Source organism: Phaethon lepturus, unplaced genomic scaffold (genome assembly GCF_000687285.1).
Source record: "Phaethon lepturus isolate BGI_N335 unplaced genomic scaffold, ASM68728v1 scaffold12112, whole genome shotgun sequence".
Classification (NCBI taxonomy): Eukaryota; Metazoa; Chordata; class Aves; order Phaethontiformes; family Phaethontidae; genus Phaethon; species Phaethon lepturus.
This window is the reverse complement of record NW_010525612.1, coordinates 49,303-61,000: the sequence shown is the minus strand read 5'-3', so window position 1 is coordinate 61,000 and position 11,698 is coordinate 49,303. Positions and strand designations below refer to the sequence as shown.

Here is an 11,698-nt window from a genome sequence, read left to right as displayed (position 1 = left end):
AAGGAAAAGATTCTTCAGTAGAACCAGTACTAGAAGGCAAAGAGTTTTAAAGTAGAAAATCTGTGATTAAACAGGACAAAGAAATAATAGAAAAAGTAATTACGCTATTCTGGTTTCGTTAGAGCACAAGAATAAGTAAAAGGTTTAGTTATTGCAGGTGCTTTATCAGCTTAACTAATGACAGTGAATCTTTAAAATAGGCCTTCTTTACTTAAAAAGTTAGCTAAATGGTTACATCCTTGTTTCTCCACATACAAAAAAAGGTCGTAAGGTCAATGTATGTTTTTTTGTTACAGATGTCCATTGGTATAAGTAACAGGATTAAATGCCGATAAGCATATGTGCCTTGTTTCTTGTTTCACAGAAGCCAGCAGTGTATTCTTTTCCATGCTGCTCTTGTTAATTTATTTGGATTACTGTGATATGTTTGTGGATGTCACATAGAATGTGTTATACACAGAAATACTGTGTTTGCGTGATAGTCATGTGGGAAGGTGTGGCTTCTAATAAAAAAACTTCACTGCATGTTCAGATCTGAAATTTTGAAGGTTCTGTTAGTTCTTTTTATTATGTGTGACAAGCATGAAATTCCATTGCCTTATGGTATAAAATTTCATTTGAATTTTTAGCCCATAGATGAGAGCAGTCAGATGAGTGACCTTCCAGTCAAAGTGACTCACACTGAAACAGGCAAAGTTCTTCTTGGACCAGAAGCACCGAAAGCCAGTCAGCTGGATGCTTGGCTGGAAATGAACCCCGGGTAAGTAGTTAGCATACAAGCAGGCTTTTCTATTTGCTGCTTTTCTATTTGCTTTGATATTTTTCATGGGCTTATCGTCGTTATTCTTTTTCACCTAGTCTAGTCTAGTCTACTCTTCTTATGTGTAAGATGAGTAGGAGATATATTGAACTTAATCCCTCCTCTTCCCTCCTCTTGTTATCTGTAATTCATAATCTTTCTGGCATCTTTTTACAGCTATGAAGTTGCTCCCAGGTCAGACAGTGAAGATGAAAGTGGCTCTGAATATGAGGAAGAGGTATGTGTCTTTAAAATATACCGTGACAAGCAATACAGTAAAAAACAAGTACTTATTCCATGTGACATTTTTCTCTTTTTTGTAAGGAAGGAAGGGAAAGCAATAGCAGGTGTGTAGGAGTTTATAGAATCATACAAACAGGAAAGGTGACTGGTTTTGTAATTCTTCTCAGTTCACAGCAATTGCCTTTTATATATGCTGTAAATGACTAACTGGTCATCAGGGTTATAAAAAGTAAATATTTTACTCTGACTATTAATAATCATGAAGCAGAGAATATAAGCAGGTTTCTATTTTAAAAGATATGTCAGAAAGGCTGTACTGTGGCTTTGCACTGAATGAAGTTAAACAACTTTAATGTTTATGCCTTGGAGATTTTATTGGCAATTATGAATAACACAGTTACTGTTCACATATTATGTTTATTAAGAAGTTAGGGATTATGTCAGGGATTTAGGTTCAGGCTGTTGAGGGTAGTCTTACTTGATTCAGTACTTTAATTGTGATTTAAATACTTCTATTACAAAAATACTAAAAAGAATCTTAAAATTAATACATACAAAGATCCCAGCCTTGCAGGTTAATGATAGAGTCATAGAATGGTTCATGTCATCTTGTCCAACTCCCTGCAACGAGCAGGGACATCATCAGCTAGACCATGTTGCTGAGAGCCCTGTCCAAGCTGTCCTTGAAGAATGTTTCCAGGGATGGGGCATCTACCACGTCTCTGGGCAACCTGTGCCAGTGTTTTACCACCCTCATTGTGAAAAATTTCTTCCCTATATCTAGTTGAAATCTACCTTCTTTTAGTTTAAAACCATTACCCCTTGTCCTATTGCACCAAGCCCCGCTAAAGAGTTTGTCCCCATCTTTCTTATAAGCCCTCTTGAAGTACTGAAAGGCTACAATGAAGTCTCCTCAGAGCCTTCTCTTCTCCAGGCTGAACAACTCCAACTCTCTCAGCCTTTCTTCAGAGGAGAGGTGTTCCATCCCTGTGGTCATTTTTGGGGGCCCTCCTCTGGATCCTCTCCAACAGGTCCATGTCTTTGCTGTGCTGAGGGCTCCAGAGCTGGACGCAGGACTCCAGGTGGGGTCTCAGCAGAGCGGAGTAGAGGGGCAGAATCCTCTCCCTCGACCTGCTGGCCATGCTGCTTTGGATGCAGCCCAGGATACGGTTGGCCTTCTAGGCTGCAAGCACTCATTGCTTTTCATCCACCAGCACCCCGAAGGCCTTCTTAGCAGGGCTGCTCTCAATCGATTCATCCCCCAGCCTGTGTTGATACTGGGGGTTGCCCCAACCCAGGTGCAGGACCATGTACTTGCCCTCATTGAACTTCATGAGATTCACCTGGGCCCATTCCTGAAGTTTGTCCAGGTCCCTCTGGAAGGCATCCCATCCCTTAGGCATGTCAATGGCACCACTCAGCTTGGTGCTGTCTGCAGCCTTGCTGAGGGTGCACTCTATCCCACTGTCTGTGTCACTGATGAAGTTATTGAAGAATAACTGGTCCCAGTACAGACGCCTGAGGGACACCACTCGTCACCGGTCTCCCTCTGGACATTGAGCCATTGACCACTACCCTCTGAATGTGACCATCCAGCCAATTCCTCATCCACTGAACAGTCCACCCATCAAATCTGTATGTCTCCAATGTAGAGAGAAGGATATTGTGGGAGACCATATCAAAGGCCTTACAGAAGATACCATGAGCAATCATTATTGATCCTTGCATAGCATTTTTCAGACAAGTACTATCTAAAGGAGAGAAAAACTGAGTGGAAAAGGACCATGTTCAACCAACAGGCTCATAGCAGAACTATGTATAGAATTCAGATATCTTAAGTCTAGCAGTCTTTACAATACTAGACCAAATGACCACTGAAACTGACTGCTCTGTTAAGATACATGCCTTTGTAGGACTGGTTACTGCTAATGTAATTCTACAAGACTCTCACTATTAAGGTTAGAGGGGAGGGCCTGATATCTGTCAGATTCTAGGAGGAATGTTAAAAGACATGTGACCACATTTTTGGACAGTCTCTTTTAGCAGCACTGCTTTTTAGAGGTGGGGAAATAATTTTTAGGAGAATATACTTGAGGAACTCAGAGCAGTGGTTAGTTTAGCTTTATTAGTGAGATTTTAAGTGGTGGTTATTTGTTGCAATGGTAGCCAGCCAACAAAGTATTTTTAACAGAGTAAAAACATGGTCTGTTTTTAAAAAGGTAAGAAGTTGGAATCCTAAAACAGCAGTTCTTGGCAGTTTTGCAAGCTTTATTAAATTATCACACAATCTGGAATATGATATCAACATATATATGGTATTGGTTTCCTCTCCATGAATGCAATAGGTTTTTAAAAGTAAGATCATTAAAGGGAAAAATACTGTTTATTTCAAAGTATCATGACTTCCTTTTGGTTACTGTGTGTCAAAAATTACCATCTTCTTATGCTGCAGTGCAATTCTATTGCAGAATAGGTGCAAGTTGGACTTTGTGATTTCAGGTTTCTGTCATAAAGCATTGACCTATGAAAACTACCAATATGTGAATGCTAGTTGAAAGTATGACTTAGGAAGATACTGCACTTCCCAGCACTCCTGTTCTTTTTCTGTGTTCTGTAGGATGATGAAGAAGAATCAAGCAGGTTAGAAGCAGATGAGAAGATACTCCTGGATCCTAACAGTGAGGAAGTTTCTGAGAAAGATGCAAAGCAAATCATTGAGTGAGTGTTCTTTAGATGGTGGGTTTTGTTAGGAATTGTGATTTCTTACAGTGGCGTTTCCCAAGAGTAGATTGCTCTAGATTACAGTGAGTTGTGGTACCTTCTCTGGCATGAATATCTGCAGGAGAAGGAACATGGTCATTTTGTATTAATTATGTACTGTTTATAAAATATTTTGCACCCTTCTGTGTACTCGCCACAGTTGGGGATTTGCACTGTTTCTTTAGACATATGTATGTGAGCTGTGGTCAAAAAAACTGTTTGTGGGAATTCACTTCAGGTTTTTTTCTGCTTTCCAGGACAGCCAAACAAGATGTGGATGATGAATATAGCATGCAGTATAGTGCTAGAGGGTCTCAGTCCTACTACACTGTTGCTCATGCAATCACAGAAAGGGTGGAAAAGCAGTCTTCTCTTCTTATTAATGGCACTCTAAAACATTATCAGGTGGGAAATCATTAAAAAGTTAAAATATTTAAAACTTGGAATTATACTCGACATTTCATGTGGTATTTCAAGTGGCAAACTGAAAATTTGTTAAGAAATGCAGTATCTGTAGTAGTTTAGAATTTGGGAATTATATGGACAAATCAATGACAGTTGCCTATCACAGATAATCATAGAATCATAGAATAGTTTGGGTTGGAAGGGACCTTGAAAGGTCATCTAGTCCAACTGCCTACAATGAGCAAGGACATCATCAATTAGATCATGTTGGTCAGAGCCCTGTCCAAGCTGTCCTTGAGGAATATTTCCAGGGATGAGGCATCTACCACGTCTCTGGGTAACCTGTGCCAGTGTTTTACCACCCTCATTGTGAAAAATTTCTTCCTTATATCTAGTTGAAATCTACCTTCTTCTAGTTTAAAACCATTACCCCTCATCCTATTGCACCAGGCCCCGCTAAAGAGTTTGTCCCCATCTTTCTTATAAGGCCTCTTGAAGTACTGAAAGGCTACAATGAAGTCTCCCCAGAGCCTTCTCTTCTCCAGGCTGAACAACACGAACTTTCTCAGCCTTTCAAACAAAAACAAGAGACAATGAACAAAAGCTGAAACAAGGGGGTTCAGACTGGGTGTACAGAAGAGGACAGCTCTGGAGCCAGAGTTCAGAGAGGTTTTTACCTAGGAGGTTTTCCATTGCTGACCGTCTAAAGCCCTGAGCAACCTGGCCCCAAGGCTGGACCTGCTTTGAGCAGGGGATTGGCCTAAAGACTGGCTGAGGTCTGTTCCAAACCGAATCATTCCATGACCCTACCTGTTTGTAGCAAAACTCCATCTGAATTTGAATTCTGTTGTGAATCCTTCACACTTCTAGGTGTCTCACTGTGAGCCCTCAACAAAAAAAGAAATATGTCATTCAGGGACTCATTTTGAACATGACAGGTTAAATAAATTTTCTGGCACCATTGAGGAGCACTGTGACTAAGACAAGATAGAGTTCAACCATATAGAGAAATATGCCACTTTCTCAGCTATGACACCCTCTTTATTTTTGCTGCCTCACTGGTAGCATGTTGTCTTCCTTGTGCACCAAACGAAGCAGGGAGCCATCAGATGCAAGCAGCCTTCTTTACTGCATAATACTGATTGTCTGGGAAGGTTTACCTGATATATGTAGTGTATAACAGCAGTTAGCATAGTTATAGTACACTATATACAGATAGTGTATAACAATACTAATTTGATGGCCATATTGCCTTAAAGTGCTTATGGATGGGAAATTACAATTGTGATAATTCCTTTACTTCCTGAATTGTAATTACTTGTGGAACATAGAAACATTCTTAAATTATGTAGATACGTGTTTTGCAATGCAATTTCCCTGTGTGCCACAAAGTAAAATAATTCAGTGTGTGGAGTTACACAGACACTTACAGGGATTACCAATTACAGCAGGTCCTTCAGCTGCTCAGTGTGATACCTAGCAATTGAATGAGTAGATTTGCTCTTCATGGTGTCAGTTCTATATAGTAATTGCACCAGAGGTAAGAGCCACACCTGTCTAAAGAGCTTTATGTCAGGACTGTTGAGGCTTGGCTTTAGTTATAGCAGGAGTTTTCTGAAGACTGTTCGGCGACTCTCCCATCCACTAGAATTTACGTGCTTTTTCCTTCTTAACTTTTTTCCTGCTTCTCCATGTTTCTTACTGCCAAGTTTGGTCAGATTGTCTCTTCTTTCATAATGGTATATGTCAGTGGAGAAAGTTCAGTGACATAGAAAAGACAGGTTGTCTATTCTCAATTCTGAAGCTGCTTTGCAAGTGGGTCGTATGGTTTCAGAACAAATTCTGATCAACTCTTGGTGGTCTGAGTATTTAATACCTAAATATAAATTAGTAAGCATGTACATAAAGCCAGTGAATTGGCAACATTATTTTGCATACTCTCTCACAGAGACAACAGGAGATGACTTCAAGCATGTAGTGTTTCCTCTCTGAACTTTCTCGGGCCTCTTAGTTTACTTCTCTTTCCATGCATGTGACACACCAAAAGTCTGGATCTTAGAAGCAAAAACTTAGTTTGCACTTGCCTGAGTAATGTGATACGCACAGGCATGGAAGTCTGTGTGAGAAGGGAATGATCTGAGCCAGTGCATTCTAGCAGTACTCCTTAGAGTGTGAAACTATTATGTAGACATTTCTTAGCTACAGTACTCTGGCTTCCTTCAAGCTCTTGGATTTTATACACAAGGTGTAATTGGACAAAGGGGCCCTCCTCTGACATGTGGAGGTATGGACAGCAAGACCCTAAATGGACATGTGCTACCAGAGCTTTAGCATACCAGTGGTGCAGTTGACAAGTGTGAGGCTTATATGTGCGCAGACTTTATGGGTTTGGTTTTGAAAGATTTTAATTGACACAGGCAAATGGCATGAAATATACTCGGAAAGTTTAACATTTGACAGTGCTAACACTGAAGAACAAACTCATGTAATGTTAAGTATTTATCAGCCTCACATGTGAGTGCCTGTGTTGCTTTGTATGCAGTACAAAGAAACTTCCACGTATGAAATCGAACTTCCTATTATGGGCTCTGCTAAACAGGAGTGACGATTCCCATATAGCTGTTACCAGAAGTTTATCTTATTTTGTTTTTTTTTGTCAGGTGAAGCTGTTAAGATAGCCAAGGATCCCTGTGCGTGTAGTAGTATTAAAGGAAATCCAGTGTCTAAGTAGGCAGTGATATCAGATCCTTGGTTCTGTAGTACTGATGTTAATTATTCGTGTGGATTTTAAATAACTGAAACTATTATTCTTCATTTCAGCTCCAGGGTCTGGAATGGATGGTTTCACTCTATAATAACAATCTAAATGGAATTTTAGCTGATGAAATGGGACTAGGAAAGACAATACAGACTATTGCACTCATCACTTACTTGATGGAGCACAAAAGACTCAATGGCCCCTATCTCATCATTGTCCCCCTTTCGTAAGTAAAGGAACTCCTGCTGCTGTTATCATTCTAAGCATTGCAGATTGGTTTATTCAGAACACACACTTGTTTTTCATGTAATGACAAGATGAAGTGCACAGTGGGATTACACTGAGCGTGTATTCAGTGTTCTCTTTGATAATTTCTTCCCAGATAATTGTCTGGCATTGGAAGGGTGACCAGAAGCCTGATAAAGCACTTGATTCCATTAGTTTCACGGTCCGCTCTTTTGGCACTTAGTGAATTGACTGTAATTCACTCTTAAGCCACAAGAGGGGGATGGTGTTCTTTCATATTACATGCTTGCCGTTCCTCATTCAACTTTTAACTCTGATACTAAAAATCTGTTGCTTAATTCTTTAAACAACTGGTGCCCCATCTGATACCAAGTAACCATGCTTTAACGAGGTTGGATGATCTTTTAAGTACTGTATAACTAGCCCTGGAAGTAGCCTTGATGAATGATACTAACACTTCAGTGAGGTGTGCAGATTATGATTGTTTATTGTGCTGCCCCATTTGCTTTTCCTTAGCTTTGCAAGATGCTGCTTGTTTTAAACATTTCTTTGAATGCATTTTCCTTTCTCCAAAGGTGAGCTATGAGTTTTAGAGATTTGAAGCGCTGTGTTTTAAATAAAAACTGTCAGGCATTGTAAAACAGATACAGCATATTGAGGGATTGTTTGCTTATTTTTGTGTGTAAGTGACTTAATTGATATGCAGAAGTTCCCTGGCCCTTTTGTTAGATAATTTGATCACAGATTGTGTTGAGCATGCAAATGTGTTGATTGGGATAAATTTTATTTGTGGCTATTTCTTTTGAGGTATCCTGTCTTCTGGCTGTGCTGCAGTAGTAATTTATTGATAACATAAATACCACGGCTGTGCCTAATTGTATGCATACAAATGATGAGCTCTATTGTGAAAATGGCTGGGAGATCTATAAAGTAAAACAAAGCTAAAAATAAAGGGAGAGTGTTATTAACGTCAGATTCCATATGGGCACAATAAAAAAAAAAAGATTTCTTTTAAGTATTCTGTAATTTTTTTTATGTTTCTAAAAGAGGGGAGCTGAAATACATAACTTTATGATAAACATTTTAAAAGCTGCCTTTCCCTGCCTTTTTCGTAATAGCTAGTACTGCTACCATCACACATCCAGTAAGACAAAAAAAAAAAAAGGCAAGCAACCAAAAAACCTCAAGGTTATTTTTTGCTGCTGTATCATGATAGCAACTAGCTTAGCCATAAAAACCTATTCGTTGTGAACAAATGGCAGAAACACAGTGCAAAAACAGACCTGCATATTGGCACTAGGTGGCACTATGAGTACTACTCGGCTAGAACACAGATGAGTTCTGTTATCAGCTTCATGAGGCTCTATGTCAAAAGCTGTAATGTCAGTTTTTGGATGATAAGTAGTATAACAGAACTTAGAAATCTATTTTTTTGTTCAGGGTTATCTTTCATATCCTTAATAGCTCCAAAATACAAAGATGCATGTAAAATACTACTCTGAGTTGGTTTCAGAGGCCCCTGAATATGAGCTGAAAGAGGGTTTCACACCTTTTTCTGTTTACTCCCCTCTCCCTGCTTGTATTTTACTACAATATATAAAGTGCATTTTTTAAAATATACTGTTAATTACGGGGGCTTACTACATCAAATGTGTTGAAAAGTTGGCAACTACTTGGAATAATTTATAAAGTTTGACTTGCAAATGATGAAATGTATTACTTTTTCTTCATAATCTCTGTGATAGGACTTTATCCAATTGGACATATGAATTTGACAAATGGGCTCCTTCTGTGGTGAAGATATCTTACAAGGTTTGATTTGCTTTTTGTATGATTACAGGGTTGAAGGAATGAGAATAGAGGCAGTTTTTCCTCTGCCTCTGTGTGTATTTCTGTTTGCTCATGAAGTTTTGTCATGTATATCAGGTACCAGGCAGTGAGAGTTAGTCGTACTAAGAAGACTGTAATAAACTGTAATTACTTTCACATAGTGAAATGCAGAATAGAATTGTTAATTATCACATTGCATGGCTTCTGATGAGAGTAATACAAATGGTAACTACTTCATATTTTATAGGTAGCTGAATACTTTGCTGTTTGGCTATTGTAGTAGTGGTATGGCCAAGCAATTTGTAGGGAGACTAGACCACTAGCTACATGTTTCCAGCACCCCATAAACAGAGCTTTACAGTCTAGCAACTGCTAGAAGAAGCAACTTCTGAAGAAGTTTGTAATGCATCGATATATTCTTTGCAGTACAGTAGGATTACAAATTCATGTGGTTGCTCTGTGTCTGCTAATTTATAAAACTGATATATTCTTCTTCATCAGAAGACAGAGTAACTACTCACTTCTCTTTGTCTTTCAGGGTACACCTGCAATGCGCCGCTCACTTGTTCCTCAGCTTCGAAGTGGAAAATTTAATGTTCTTTTAACTACTTATGAGTACATAATAAAGGACAAACATATCCTTGCTAAGGTAATAATGACTGTCATCTCTTAAGAGCAAGACCTTCAAGATTTGTTAAAATGGTTCATAGCACAAAACACGTTTTTGTTTTATAGAGAAGTCCTGAGTTGTTTTTCTGTCCTTCAATAAAAGTTAAACCTTTCATTTGCTTTTTTATACCTCTGTTTATGATTGGACTTCTTGGTCACAACTCTTCTCCCTGTAAACACCAGGATTCTCCTGATTGTGGCCAGGAGACTAATTCCTTTCTGCAAATTTATCTGTATACCTGCCTGTCCTTGTCAAAACATGACTTTTCTTCCCTCTGCTTAATGGCATTTAACCCAATCTGCATTCCTGACTTCAATATTTTTCCATTGTTTCTCACCTGCAGCTCACCCTTATAGCCTTTACAGCTATGTGATCACTTTTCCCCAAATGATCAAATAGTTTCTTGTGTCATGAATTTGGTATCCAGACTTTACTACACATGGCCCAGTTCTTAAAGGCTCGCTGTCAATAGGTGTGCCTCCAATGTAGTTAATTAATTTGAAAGCTACTGCACTGTAAGACTATTTCATGTACACACAAAGCAGACTAAGGAGGTATTTTGCCATATGGAGAAACCATATGGTCCTGCTGGCCCTTTGTTGTACATTATCGCTTTACATTCATTCTGTTACATACTGCATATTTAGATTACTCATTTTTCCTCTCTGATACAAAGGCAGTGCATTTTCTTAGCATAATTCTGAACACTGGAGAACAATTTGAGACTGCAGAGTTTTCCTTCCCCTGTAGTTTTTGCCCACTCTAGCCAAAAGATAGGAAGGATAGCACTATGCCGTTCAGTCTATCCTGGGAATGGAATTAGTTAGCACCTATGAAAGTACAAACCGAGGCCTTCCTAGTCATACGGTCAGTGTGGCACTCATGACAAGAGCTTGAGTAACTTACTTTCAACATGTGCTGTGACTGCATTTAAGCTTTCATATTAAGAAATAAAAACTGTAGTTGAAGTTGCAGTATCTGAGATGAGATGATTGTAATTATGCTGCTTGTTCTTGAGTCAAAACATAGGATTAGCTGAAACAAAACAAAGCGTAGGGCTGCTACTGTCTGTGAGCATAGTTTTGTCTGAAAATGCTTTCATCTCATCTCAAGGTTCTTGCTGCAGACAGGTTTATTTAGAGTTTATGTCATCTCTTTCGTTGAACCATATTCTGGCCTTGAAGAGCCAGTCACCCTAATATCTTTCCCAGAAATGGGAGGAATCTGCTATTTGCTGTTGCAATTCAAGACAGTTTCTTGACATCTTGCTGAAACATCAGATTCAGCATATCTAGTGTTTGTTTCTATTTTGCTGCTTGCAAAGGCACCGGTACTTGGATAATGCTTGATTTAGCTTTTCTCATAAATGAAAATGACTGATGTCTCAGACTTGAAATATTTTTGTTCTACACCTGTTGGGAGGAATTGACTGAGTCTGACCTGCTCTAACTTTGCCAGCTTTCTTCTTTTTCTTGCAGATTCGATGGAAGTACATGATAGTAGATGAAGGCCATCGAATGAAGAACCATCACTGCAAGCTGACTCAGGTCTTGAATACTCACTATGTGGCCCCTCGGCGAATACTGCTGACTGGGACTCCATTGCAGAACAAATTGCCTGAACTTTGGGCTCTTCTCAATTTCCTCCTCCCAACCATTTTCAAGAGCTGTAGCACCTTTGAACAGTGGTTCAACGCTCCATTTGCCATGACTGGAGAAAGGGTACTGTGGCAGTTTTTTTTAAAACATCAGAAACAAATCACTTCGATGAAAGGAGCTTATACAGAAGGATTAGTGTTTGAACTGTTCCTGATACTTAGGGAATTAATGTAACTAAAAGCCACCTTTTTAATAATGCCAGAAAATTTTAGTATCAGTGTCTTTTTTGACTCTGAATCAGTTTGGTTGTAACATGCAAGTAATTATTGCACATCCTTAACCATTCATGTGAGAGAAGACATAGCTTAATATACTGAGTTGCCTTGTCA

General features: G+C 39.0%; 1 protein-coding gene across 1 annotated transcript in view; it reads left to right on the top strand.

Moving 5' to 3' along the window:
* Positions 1 to 629: 629 nt before the first annotated feature.
* Positions 630 to 11,698, top strand: part of LOC104617483 (probable global transcription activator SNF2L2) — a gene marked incomplete at its 5' end in the record, with an annotated part of 52,952 nt that continues 41,883 nt past the window's right edge. Inside the window, 8 exons of the mRNA XM_010282817.1 lie at positions 630 to 760; positions 977 to 1,037; positions 3,660 to 3,760; positions 4,060 to 4,207; positions 7,028 to 7,191; positions 8,957 to 9,023; positions 9,580 to 9,690; positions 11,190 to 11,432. Of these exons, the coding sequence (XP_010281119.1) occupies positions 630 to 760; positions 977 to 1,037; positions 3,660 to 3,760; positions 4,060 to 4,207; positions 7,028 to 7,191; positions 8,957 to 9,023; positions 9,580 to 9,690; positions 11,190 to 11,432 (1,026 nt within the window). The remainder of the gene's footprint in view (positions 761 to 976; positions 1,038 to 3,659; positions 3,761 to 4,059; positions 4,208 to 7,027; positions 7,192 to 8,956; positions 9,024 to 9,579; positions 9,691 to 11,189; positions 11,433 to 11,698) is intronic.